General features: G+C 39.3%; 1 protein-coding gene across 1 annotated transcript; it reads left to right on the top strand.

Annotated features, from left to right (window-relative positions):
* The first annotated feature begins 7678 nt into the window (after window positions 1-7678).
* LOC101294416 (leucine-rich repeat receptor protein kinase EXS-like) lies at window positions 7679-11673 on the top strand. Its single transcript, XM_004309170.1, has one exon. It carries the CDS (start codon window positions 7679-7681, stop codon window positions 11504-11506), a length of 3828 nt encoding a protein of 1275 aa, XP_004309218.1. The 3' UTR covers window positions 11507-11673.
* Window positions 11674-13545: the final 1872 nt, after the last annotated feature.

Genomic DNA, 13545 nt, shown 5'->3' with positions numbered 1-13545 from the left:
TCAGTTTGGTGAAAATGGGTCCCCCTTGTCAGTTTGGTGACGTCATATTTTAAGAGGAATTCAAAAATTAGACTAAACTGATGTGTTTACGAAAGTTGAAGGGGTGAACTGATTTTAAAAAAAGTTGCAGAACTGAACTGATTTTGACACTAAAGATTAGGAGGGTAAACTGAATTTAATTCTAAAAGAATATCAAAACCTTCACAATTCACATGCCTCTGCAGTACTTCTACCTAATATGAAGATCTCTTACACCTAATAATCCACACACTCAAGGTAAATCAGTGTCAACTATATGTCTTCAAACCCAATTGAAGTTTCCCTTTCTCTGAATACATCACTTTTACAAAGCCCCATGGCAATCAGAAAGATGACAAAATTCAATTCGCATAGTAAGAGACAATAAAAGTTGCAAAGGAAATGCAACAAAAAACTGATTGCAGCTTACTATCAATCCTAACACAGACCCAACAGTATATGATAGACTTGCATCAAACAAACACAGAGAACAATTGGACAGCACATCAAAGATGACCAAAAGAAGCAATCTCATTGCTCATCAAAAAGCTAAGCTTAGTGTTTATTCAATTTGCTATACAAGTTCAAAGATATGATCATTATTTGGTAAACTAAGCATTGGAGCCATCACATTTGGAAATCTAGTACAAGAAACGAAAAACTAAAAACAGCAGAGAATCCACAACCACAGGAACTCTTATACTGAAATCCAAGTTTCAAGGAAAATAAACGCAGAACACCAAAATCGAAATTAAAGGAAAATACCGATACCACATGGAACCTATATGATTTTGTTCTTCAGTCAAGATTCACAATTGTGAACTGCATTAGATCCCCGGTTGAAACTCAATCCTAGTGGGCAAGTTTATAGTTTGAAACTTAATTGGATCTCATCTTGTACAAACTCTAAACATAACGTTGCTTCTGCTCTTTCCCCGCAACATCAATCAAGGTTCAACAATGGATGACTGCACCAAAAGGAGAAGAACACCACCAAAATGGTCTGAGCTCCAAACTGAACTAATAGTGGTTCATCATGACAAAGCTTGGTTCAGCGGATATCAAACGCTTTAAAGCCGTTTCCACTTCTTGGAACCGAGCAGCCAAATCTAATGTTGGTTAGACCATATCTATGGGGCATATGGAGGATAAACTAATGTTGGTTAGACCATATCTATGAGGCATCGGAAGACCTCTAGGCAAACTATATCTAATGTTCATGAAAAAGTTGTTAGGAGAAAACATGAAATGCTGCTACTTAATGGTGGATGTATATGTTGAAAACATCATGAATGCCATGAAAACAAAAATGTGTTATCCTAAATGCCGAAGGATAAAACTTTCACTGGTTGCTGATATCCAGCACAAGAAGATGATATGCAAAATTAAAGTAACTTTACGATTAAGATGAACAGCCACGTTCTTCGTGTGATTAGAATCAGTCTATCAGAAACTGAAAGTGTAGAAAGACTAAGGCTTAATACCAACATTTATGTTTGACAAACAAAATTATGTTATTTTGCTTAAGACATTAGTTCTACATGAAATTGACAACAGAATATTACATTCAAGTTTGTAAATCCCATACAGAAACTTTTGCTGTATTTTGGCCACAATTAAATTCTCGAAGACTCATATATGGAACGTTTACAAACCAGGGTGAAAGCCAAAAGGATAGCAAAAAACAAGAACTGACCGAAAAATTCAATACGAACAAGGCCGTACACATCCCAATGGCCAATGTCTAAAATACACAATTAAAATAGCAAAAGTACTAAACTTTATGAAAACCAAGACAAATAACTGATTGCAACTTACTATCAATCCTAACACAGACCCAACAGTGTCAATATATGATAGTCTTTCATCAAGCAAACACAGAGAACAATCAGACAGCAAATCAAAGATGACCAAAGAAGCAATCTCATTGCTCATCAAAAAGCTAAGCTTAGTGTTCATTCAATTTGCTATACAGGTTCAAAGATATGATCGTTATTCGGTAAACTAAGCATTGGAGCAATCACATTCCGAAATCTAGTATAAGAAAAACTAAAAACAGCAGAGAATCCACAACCACAGGAACTCTTATACTGAAATCCAAGTTTCAAGGAAAACAAATGCAGAACACCAGAATCGAAATTAAAGGAATTAGCATGCCGATATACTTCAATGTCAACATTCACCATCAGAGGAAAGCACCAACTACCACATGGAACCTCTATGATTTTGTTCTTCACAGTCAAGATTCACAATTGGGAACTGCACTAAATCCCCGGTTGAAACTCAATCCTACATGATTCCTAGTTTCCTACTCTTACTACCTAGCTACCCCCCATATCTGAAACATCCTAATCCTAAAGCAGCTTATACATTGACGAATCGAAGCATCAGCCCTTCAACTTGGAAAGAAGTCGAAGAACAATGCTGACGACCCTTGTTATAACACCTTTTCGTCCTCCTAAAACACAAACCAATCACTGTTCTGCAATCTTTCCTCCTCAGAGCAAACCCACCTATGATCCACAGATGGGTACAACACCATCATTTCTCATTCCATATTACAAAAGGAACTAAATTTATATACCAAAAAAGTATGCAATCACAATTCAGAGCTTCATACAAGTAAATTTGCAAACTTTATACATACAAGCAACTTTATCATTAGACCTGGAGATGAAGACCCACCGGAGATGAAGCATATTTTCAAAAAGCTTCACATAAGGAGTAACCACGACGCAGCAGCAGCACAGTCGAACCTCAAAGATTTGGTAGGGACTGAGAGAAGGAGAAACCAGTGAGGAGGGATCTCATTCACCATTGGATTTGACTATAATGACGTGGCATCCTCTCCTAAAAGTCCAAGCAGATCCTAGTATTGAATATCCAAGCACAGAAACTGGATGTCTAATCCTATACGTGATATGTAACACATGAAAAGGCCTAGGTTTACAAGGAATAACACAATTTTAAGTAGTTGACCTTTTCAAGAACCTCTCCAGTTCATTTCTAACCTTGTTTTGTTAACTAGTTGAAAGTCTTAAACTTTCTCTATCGAAATTCAGTGTAACTTGTATGTGATAACTTAATATCTATTTTATAAAAAAAAAAACTTATTCAGTATCTAAATCTATCTATTTCATAACCGGTATCTATTTCAGTGTAATTCGTATGTGATAACCTAATATATATTTCATAAAAAAAAAACTTATTAAATATCTAAATCTATCTCTTTCATATGCAGTGTCATCAAATTTTATCTACGAAGTTTGGATGTGTAGCTACACAAGAGAGCATTCATCTCAGTTTGAAGCCAAAATGGTTAAGTGATGAAGAAGGATTGCAATGGCCAATGGGTATATATGTGACACAATGTGAGATTGATGCATGGTATAATGAGATATACTGTGTCTGCGAAGTCCACCACTTGAATAATTACAATAACTCCATTATACTTTTTGTATGAACTATGAAGGTTGATTTGATGTGATTCTGAAACACGTTTATCTATTACCTTGAACGAGTTCTTCAGCAATTGCGTAATTGAGAGACCAATATTGCACTGGATGCTAATTGTCAAGTATGTGAAAGGGAAAGATCGAGAAGGTGAGAAGTGAGTATTCATGAGGAATTGAGAATCAAGAGAGACGTGAATAAGGTTTTTGCAAATATGTCATCAATTTACAAAGAATTTGAACTGGGTGGTTAAGACTTTTGACAATTTTATATGGTCATTCTTCAACTATTTAACAAAACATGGTTAAAATTCAATTTAGATAATATAAAAAACCAATCATTTATCAAAATTTCTCATTTACTTTCCTCATTACCATAAGAAAAAAGTAGTATACGAGTCCTTTCGCATTTACTGGCTCCGTATTTGACACCAAAGTTGTTATAGTTTGCGTGTAGATGTTACACAATAGGTACACAATAATCGGTATTTGTAACAAGTTGGTAGTGTCTTCCAAAACACAAGAAAGAGAGAAATCAAAGCAAATCATCAATGAAGTATCTATCCGTCACCCACTACCCAGAAAAAGAAGAGAGCAGCAGAGAATCTCTGGTCTTCTTGCGTACGTATCACTTAGCTACTGCCAGACTGCCAGTACTAACTTCTTCACAGTACTCACCCCTAAAGATGCCCAATCCAAAACGCCATGCCCAAGCTGTATCATTGCTTATGACGCAGACCATCACAAGCACAAGCACTAGTACTCCTCCGAATGGTAACTATAGTTTTTGGTAAAATCTTTGCAGAGTTACTTCATTCATGCACAGTGACTTCACAACTCTTCCTCAATCCTCCATTTCTGGCCATTTTAACTTTCACAGACTCCCAAACACCACCCATTTGAAACCCTCTCTGAAATTTTCCCAAAACTAATAAGCGTGCACGTAATTTTTTACCCATCACTGTTCCTATTCCAACCCCCAAAACCTTTATTGTAGATATTAATGCCTTCTATGCTTTCTTAAGCAACCCTAGCCGTGAGTATGCAAGTATTACTAGGCTTCAGTTTTCATGCATAATTTGTCTTGTGCTACTCAGCAGTTCCCTGAAGCTAACAATAATTGAAAAATTGTTTCAGAAAGAAATTATGATGTCACATGATGTGGTGGCAACCTGGTTTATTTTGGTCCCAAACTCAGAATTACTGCCAGCCTAAGTTGTTTACTTTTTTCGGAGTGGAGAATTGGAACTCCTAAACGTAAGTTTTAGATTTGTCATATTGTTGGTCGTGTGTCTCGACAAGTTTAATCGAATTGACTCTTGATTCAAAATCTAATACTAGTACTATGAACATCTCATATTATCAAGCTTTGGATTTTTATATAGACATGGTTATGCTGTGTGTATAGACTATAGTGTATAGACAATTATATATGGTGGAACTGATAGTAAGCTTTTCTTGCAGTACAAAATAAAGTTTCAAAATTTTCAAAAGAGAAATCATGAATATGACCATGTGGTGGCCTCTGGGTGTTTCATATTTTTGGTCCCAAACCCAGAAGGTATCTCTATCTATAAATATGACTCTTGGTTGTTACTTTCTATAGCAGAAGATCTTCAATGAAGTAAAGTAATGAAGATGGACCACTATTGGAGCTGAGTTCAGGGCACAGTGTTACTGACATTACCAGTCCAATAATTTTCATGTGGAAGAAAGGAGTTATATGAGGACAAGGAATAGGTATTCCTCTATGCCTCTAGCCACAAACTTTGGCAGCTTTCCCTGAGCAAACAACCAAAATGTCTATTCTTTTTCTTCATTTTTGGCCTAGAAGCTAGCAGCCTAAGTGTTTATTAGTTCTATATTGCATAGGATTTAAAATTTTGATAGGGAAAGTAAAGCAGGATTATAAAGATAACGTCCTACTCATCCATACTTCAGCAACTCTACTACGATATATGCATAGATCCAAACCTCGTCACATCTTACTCCTTCATACTTTAGGAAGACTATAAATAACTTCATACGTTACAACAAGTATGAAGCAAGACTTGGATTCACGCAATCACGCATGGAACTCACAAATTATAGGAAAAAGGCTACCCTTTTACATAAAACAATGTCTAACCAGTGAAGATTTCTCCACCAAAACGCCTTCTCATTCAAAGCCTTTAACATTGCTCCCACCAAAAACGAAATTGAAATCTGGAAAAAATAAGAAAAAGAGGACGATTGAAGATAACCCGAAAAGGAAATTCTTTAATGGCAAAAAATGAAAGGTGTCAGGGCATCAGAAAAGAGAAAATTCCTGTTCTGGATTTTGCTTCTGGTTCCTAGTGAAAGGGACATCTCAGGCAATGGCCCTCTCCCTTGCTTTTCTACTCTCAGGTCTCATCAAACCCATCCTTATCTCAAGTGCGAGCTAAGAAACAAACCCAGAAGCCAACGTTACAGATTTGAAAATGACGAAAACGACCACCATCCAAGGTGGAGGCCACTCTGCTATGGAGATGAACCGGAGGTTGCAGAACGCAGAAGTGCTATGTATTGCACGAAGTTAACTTCGTCACTCTCTGACTCTGGAGGGCGTTTCTGTCAGTTTTCTTAGAGGTTCTCTTGGACTCTCTGATCCAAAGTGAGGGACCTCAATGAAATCAATATATCATTGCAGATCATTTTGTGGAATTTTAATTATGGAAAAAAACAATTTTTGTTTTGAAATGCCATGAAAATTATCATATTAACGGTGACTCCAAATTTAGCACTTAGAAATCGATGAAATGGTTGATAAACATTCACGGTGTTGCCAAAAAAAAAAAAAGTAGTGAGATTGATTCATGGAGCAAAAAGTGGGTTGTGAGTTTTATGTTAGATGCTTGATTTCGGTCATGATTGTAGTGTAAGTATTGGAATTTAAAATTTTAAAAAGTAAATGTTATAACTCTAAGTCTCATTTCACATGCTAGCGAGCAAAATCCAAGCATATATAGACCAAAACTTCATGCTTATTTAGCTCGTTTAGTAACGTTTAATCATAAAAAATTACATGATTCTTGGCAAACGCTATTGTTGCTACAATTCCTCACATATCACCTTGTTCTTGCTCAGTATATAAATTTAACGTTTTTTTTTTACTATTGGTTGAAGCAGTCAATGGTCTTCCCCATAAGATTTACATTTCAATTCCCAAGGGTCACATTTTCTCCATGGTAACTTCTAACCTTTTCTTTTCACTTGTGAACCTTTTTGGCGTTTAGCACCCTACTCCTATGTCATCTCACTCATAAATGAGCAGGGAGGCTTCACGTAACTCGCGTTTCTCATCCTACTCCCTCATACATCTCATATTTGCACTAAAACCCAATGAGTTAAAATATTTATGAATTTTCCCCAATAAATAAACAAACGAAATCATACATGGTATAAGATTCTCCCGGGCATAGTTACCAATGATGCACCTACCTAGTTCATTAGTTCATTCCCCCAACCAAAATTATTAATGCAATCAAACAACAATAGTTTAACATAACACTAGTGCACATAATTAGTTGATTATATCACTTCTTAATTACATTCTATGCTCGTTTGAGTCATTTTTATGCTTCTCGAGCTTTCATAATTTTAACTTTACAAACTAATATCTTAACATCATATACTAATCCTCTATCTACAAAATGATTAGAATGAGATTCTGTCACTCCCACCTCCATACATAGTGCCAAAGCATCCTAAAGCCCTAAAGTCCGAAACCCACCAAAATCTAGTACCTAGTCCGCACTCCACTAAATCCAAAATAGAATAACAAAAGAAAGACGCAGATAAACCCAAGAAGCAGATCCCCCCATTTTAAGACAAAAAGGCAACACTTTCCCAGTTTCCCAAAATACTAGAACCAAAATAGGGGCGAATATCAGAATATGAAGAACTCAAGGTCCCCAAGTGGTTAAAAACTTGAGTCAAGTAGGGACTTGTATGCAATATCATAGAATCTGCCGTTACGGAAGTGAAGTCACGTGACCTGCATGCGGGTCTTAAACCCTTTTAAAACACCAAATGTCTCTGCTACAATTTCTCTCAGTCACTCAGTAATGGCGTTCAAGCTTCTTCTTCTTCTTCTTCTTCTTCTTCTTCTTCCTCACATTCTCTCTCTTACAATCTCTCTCTGAAAATTAACCCAGACCCACTTCCTCATTCTCTCTGTAACTTCCATGGCTCCCAGAAAGTTTCCACCTTTCTGGGTCTTCGCATTTGGGTGCCTTCTGATCACCACCACCACCACAGCCATTGATGACCAAAACCCAGAAGCCAATGCCCTCCTCTCCTTCAAATCCAGCCTCGAAAACCCAGAAATTCTAGCCTCATGGAAACACTCCACCCCGCTCTGCAACTGGGTCGGCGTCGCATGCCGACTCGGCCGAGTTGACTCACTCTCCCTCCCCGATTTAGGCCTCCGCGGCCCGATTCCAGCCCAGCTCGGCGGCCTGACTCAACTCACCGTCCTCGACCTCTCCTCCAACCTCCTCCGCGGCCCAATTCCGGCCCAACTCGGCGACCTGGCTCACCTCCAGACCCTCAAACTCAGCTCCAACTCGCTCGCCGGAAAAATCCCGCCGGAGATCGGAAAATTGGCGAATTTACAGACTCTTGAGCTTTCCGGAAATGGGCTCGCCGGAGAAGTCCCGGCCCAGATTGGGAACCTGACCCGGCTTCAGTACTTGGACTTGGGTAACAACCTCCTCTCTGGTTCTCTGCCTTTAGCTCTGTTTCAAAAGCTTCAGTCTTTATCTACATTGGACATATCAAACAATTCGTTTTCCGGTTTAGTTCCACCGGAAATCGGTAACCTTAGAAACCTCACTGAGCTCTACACTGGGTTGAACCGGTTTTCGGGTGCATTGCCTAAAGAAATTGGAGAGCTTTCACTGCTGGAGATTTTTTCCTCTACGGCGTGTTTGATCACCGGTCCGTTGCCGGCGGAGTTGTGGAAGCTGAAGTCACTGACCAAGCTTGATCTTTCTCATAATCCTCTGAGGTGTTCTATACCGAAAGAGATAGGAGAGTTGAAGGAGCTGAGTATATTGAATATGGTGTTTTCTGAGCTCAATGGGAGTCTCCCTCCGGAGTTGGGAAAATGTAGGAATTTGAAGACTGTGATGCTTTCGTTTAATTCGCTTTCCGGGGAGTTGCCGGAGGAGCTAAAGGAGTTGCCAGTGCTGACGTTTTCGGTTGAGAAGAACCAGCTTTCCGGGCCATTGCCGGCTTGGTTTGGGAAGTGGAGTCAGGTTGCGACGATATTGCTTTCAAGTAATCAGTTTTCGGGGAAGATTCCTCCTGAGATTGGGAATTGTTCTATGCTGATGCATCTTAGCTTGAGCAACAACTTGTTGAGGGGTGCAGTTCCAGAAGAGCTGTGCAATGCTGTTTCGCTTATGGACATTGATCTAGGTGGTAATTTCCTTTCTGGGACGATTGAGAAGACATTTGTGAGGTGTAGGAATCTTACTCAGTTGAATTTGCTGAATAATCAGATTACTGGTTCGATTCCTGAGTACCTTTCGGAGCTTCCATTGATGGCGATTCAGCTTGATTCAAACAACTTCACCGGTGAATTACCTGCTAGCCTTTGGAGCTCTGTTAATTTGATGGAGTTTTCGGCCTCTAATAATCAGTTGAATGGTTCTCTCACCAGGGAGATTGGCAATGCTGCTGCATTGGAAAGGCTTGGTCTGAGTAACAACCAGTTGGGGGGCACCATACCTAAGGAGATAGGGAATCTGAGTGCTCTCTCGGTTTTGAACCTGAACTCTAATTTCCTTGAGGGGCAGATTCCTAGTGAGGTTAGCCTCTGCAAGGCCCTCACTACACTTGACTTGGGGAGCAACAATCTCACTGGCGCGATACCGGAGGAGCTTGGTGACCTTGCTGAGTTACAGTGTCTAATCCTTTCGCGGAATGATCTGTCCGGGCCGATCCCTTCAAAGCCATCACTCTATTTTCGGCAGGTGAATTTCCCGGATATAAGTTTTGTTCAGCATGTTGGTGTATTTGATCTATCCTATAATAGATTGTCTGGCCATATACCGGAAGACTTAGGTGAATGTGTAGTTCTTGTGAATTTGGTGATCAACAACAACATGCTCTCTGGGCGAGTTCCTACATCACTCTCTCGCTTAACAAATCTCACAACCTTGGATTTGTCTGGGAATATGCTTAGTGGTTCCATTCCTCCAGAGTTTGGTGATTCCCCCAAGCTTCAAGGGCTGTATCTGGGAAACAACCAGCTTACAAGCACCATTCCTGAAAGCTTGGGTCGTTTAGGCAGTTTGGTGAAGCTGAATTTAACTGGTAATAAGTTATCTGGTGCTGTACCGGCAAGTTTTGGGAACCTGAAAGGGCTAACTCACTTAGATTTGAGTTCTAATAAGCTAGATGGTGAGCTTCCTTCTTCTCTTTCAAGCATGCAGAATCTGGGAGGGTTGTATGTGCAAGAGAACAGGCTTTCTGGTCGAATAGATGAGTTGTTCTCAAACTCTATGGCTTGGAGGATTGAAACTGTCAACTTGAGTCACAATTTCCTCACTGGGGAATTGCCCCTTTCATTGGGAAATCTTTCATACTTGACATATTTGGATCTTCATGCAAATTTGTTTGAAGGAAAGATTCCTCCAGACCTTGGGAACCTGGTGCAACTTGAGTATTTTGATGTTTCTAGTAACCAGCTATCTGGACATATTCCTGAGCAAGTGTGCAACCTCACCAGTCTGGTTTACTTGAATTTGGCCGAAAATGGTCTGGAAGGGACGATTCCCAGGAGTGGAATTTGCAGGGATCTTTCGAAAATATCTATTGTTGGTAACAAGAAATTATGTGGGAGAAGTGCGAGTTTTGATTGCCGAGTCAAAAGCTTAGACAAATCAGCACTGCTAAATGCCTGGGGACTTGCAGCAATTGTAATTGGAAGTGCTCTGATCTCTCTTGCAGGGGTCGTGGCTCTGATCAGATGGCTTACAAGAAGCAGCCGGCAAAGCGATCTTGAAGAAAGAGAGGATAGCAAGCTGAAGAGTTTCATGGATCACCATCTCTATTTCCTGAGCAATAGCCAACCAAAGGAGCCTCTGAGCATCAATATGGCCATGTTTGGGCAGCCTCTTCTGAAACTAACTCTAGCGGATATCCTTGAAGCTACCAACAATTTCGACAAGATAAATATTATTGGAGATGGGGGGTTCGGAACTGTGTACAAAGCCACTTTGTCCAACGGGAAAACAGTTGCAGTGAAGAAGCTGAGTGAGTATAAAACCCAGGGTCACCGAGAATTTATTGCTGAAATGGAAACCCTGGGTAAGGTGAAGCACCAGAATCTTGTTTCATTGCTGGGATATTGTTCTATCGGTGAGGAGAAGCTCCTTGTTTATGAATACATGGTGAATGGGAGCCTAGACCTGTGGCTGAGAAATCGGATGGGAGCTCTTGACGTCCTAGATTGGGACAGACGTTTCAAAATTGCAATGGGTGCAGCGCGAGGCCTATCATTTCTTCACCATGAATTAGTCCCCCACATCATTCACAGGGATATCAAAGCCAGCAACATCTTACTCAATGAAGACTTTGAGCCAAAGGTTGCAGACTTTGGACTTGCAAGACTGATCAGTGCCTGTGAGACTCATATCACAACTGATGTTGCTGGAACATTTGGCTACATTCCACCAGAGTATGGACAAAGTGGGAGGTCGACCAAAAAGGGAGATGTCTATAGTTTTGGTGTGATACTGCTTGAACTGGTGACTGGAAAAGAGCCAACTGGACCCGACTTCAAAGAGAAGGAAGGTGGAAATTTGGTAGGCTGGGTGCTTCAGAAGGTCAAGAAGGGGCAAGCTGCTGATGTTCTTGACCCTTTGGTACTCAGTGTGGATTCTAAACAGGCCATGTTGCAAGTGCTGCAGATTGCTTGTGTGTGCCTGTGTGACAACCCTGCTAGCAGACCTACAATGCTTCAAGTGCTGAAGATTCTTAAAGGGATGAAAGATGACGAGTAAAGGGCAGACTGACTTCCTTTTATTGTCATGAGGGTGATAGGCTTGTTGTCATAATCTGATGTTGATCTTGTATAATAATGGTGTTGTAAAGTAGTCGAGTACTTAGGATGTTAAGCTGTACTGCTTTAATCTTCTAACCTAATCAAATCTTAAGCCAGGAGTTCCATATTCCTCCTTACCACCTGTTTCAACTGCAAGAACAAACCTTCAAAAGTTTATTACGCCCCTTGTCACTTTCAAAGCATACCAATGTTTCGACGTCTGCAGATTAGGATTTATACTCAAAGGTCCTTCACACTAGAGAGAACATGATTTTCTGTTGCAATGATCTCATGCTCTATCCTCTGATCTACTATCGTCTTTTTAATCATTTCAACATAGAACTGGAGAGTGGAGACCCAATAACAAACAGCATGCAGATTCAGTCACAGAGACGGCTATGTTTCTTTCTCCACCCTAGATGAAAATTTGAGGAAGGAAAGCAAAACAGAAGAGAGTCTAAAAGTTTCAGGATCCAAAATTTTACTTTATCCATGTTCATGCAATTGAGGCTAACGATGCTTATGTTTAGAGAGGCTAACACTAGTCATGTCAAGTAAGTTTAGCAGCGAGGATAATAACACCAATGTCTAGTGAGGCAATTGGTGCCTATGCGGCTATGGCCATGCCATGCGAGCAAGACTAATAGTGCCTCCTCAAGTGAGGCTAAGACTATGGGAACAAGTCATCAAAATTTGCCTGGAACCATGAATTGCACCAAAATTGTGGGACTATATCACACGGTTTTTTGACTCAAATTTCATGTTCTGAATTTGTCACTAATATCTTCCCACATCTAAATCATGAATTTTAGCGTTGTCGTTCCATCAATAAAACTGTCGTTTCTCACTCATAAACTAGAGACAGAGGGGGGAGAACCTGAAACCCTTTTACACTCCCAAACGGTGTTGCTTGACCCTCTCTGTATAAGTAAAACCAACTTCACTTTAAAGTCTTACTCTTCTCATCTCATCATCTAAATCTCGCTCTTCTAAGCTTGACCAGGTATTATTTCCTTTTCCTTCCCTTAAGAAACACATACACAAGTGACACAACACTATTATTATCTTCTTCAATTTTTGATGCACATATGTATATATCTTTAAATGATTTTTTGTTTTTTTTGTTTTTTGTTTTTGTATAACAATCTATAGATCAATAACCTAGAGCATGATTTTGTTTGATTTAAAGTTGTGATAGCATTAAAATTGCTTAGATCTTAATGATTTCCATTTTTTTGGGGTATAAAACCATAGATCTAGACCCATGCAAATGTTAGGATTGCGGCTCAAAACTGATTCTTTGTCTATTTTGGATTCTTTACTTCTGAAGGCTCTGGGTAAGTTATTCTAGTGTATCTAGGATTCTTAGAGTTTATCCTTAGAAGTAATGGTTTAGTATTCATGCTATGGTTCTAAATCTTATTGTAAATCGGATTAATTGTGAGTCTATAAATAGGACCTTAGAGGCATAGTTTTAGGTGTGGTGTGATGTAGATCAATTAAGAGTTCTGATCTTGAGAGTTGCAAACTATGGGAGACTGAACCTCGTTAAATATCTTGTGTTCGTGTTATATTGTTTCTAGTCATTGTCTTCATTCGGTATCGGTCTTGGGCTAGGGAATTCGGAGGGTGACTCGGATTTCCTAACAGCAAATTTATATGACATCCCACGCAAATCCATTGCATTACATTCATGTGGATTGAAATTTATAAAGAATAGAAAGAAAACCATATCAAACTAGAGTATTAGACTAGTTATTTGGTTTTCCACTTGTATTTGGTTGGTCATCACTTTTATCATCATGATGATCATAATAAAAAGTTTCTTTGTGAAGATGGTGTTCACTCGGTGGTATGATTTAGTGTGAGATGTGATTTAGTATGATTTTGTTTTAGCATCATCTTAGAGCGAGCATAATTTTGTATATCTTAAATTTGTAATGTCATTATAATTAGTGTTTGTTGGATCTAGCTTCATGATTTGCTCTTTTTTTTTTT

This window comes from Fragaria vesca, linkage group LG7, assembly GCF_000184155.1.
Source record: "Fragaria vesca subsp. vesca linkage group LG7, FraVesHawaii_1.0, whole genome shotgun sequence".
Classification (NCBI taxonomy): Eukaryota; Viridiplantae; Streptophyta; class Magnoliopsida; order Rosales; family Rosaceae; genus Fragaria; species Fragaria vesca.
The sequence above is the reverse complement of the archived record's forward strand: the minus strand, read 5'-3'. Positions and strand labels throughout refer to the sequence as shown.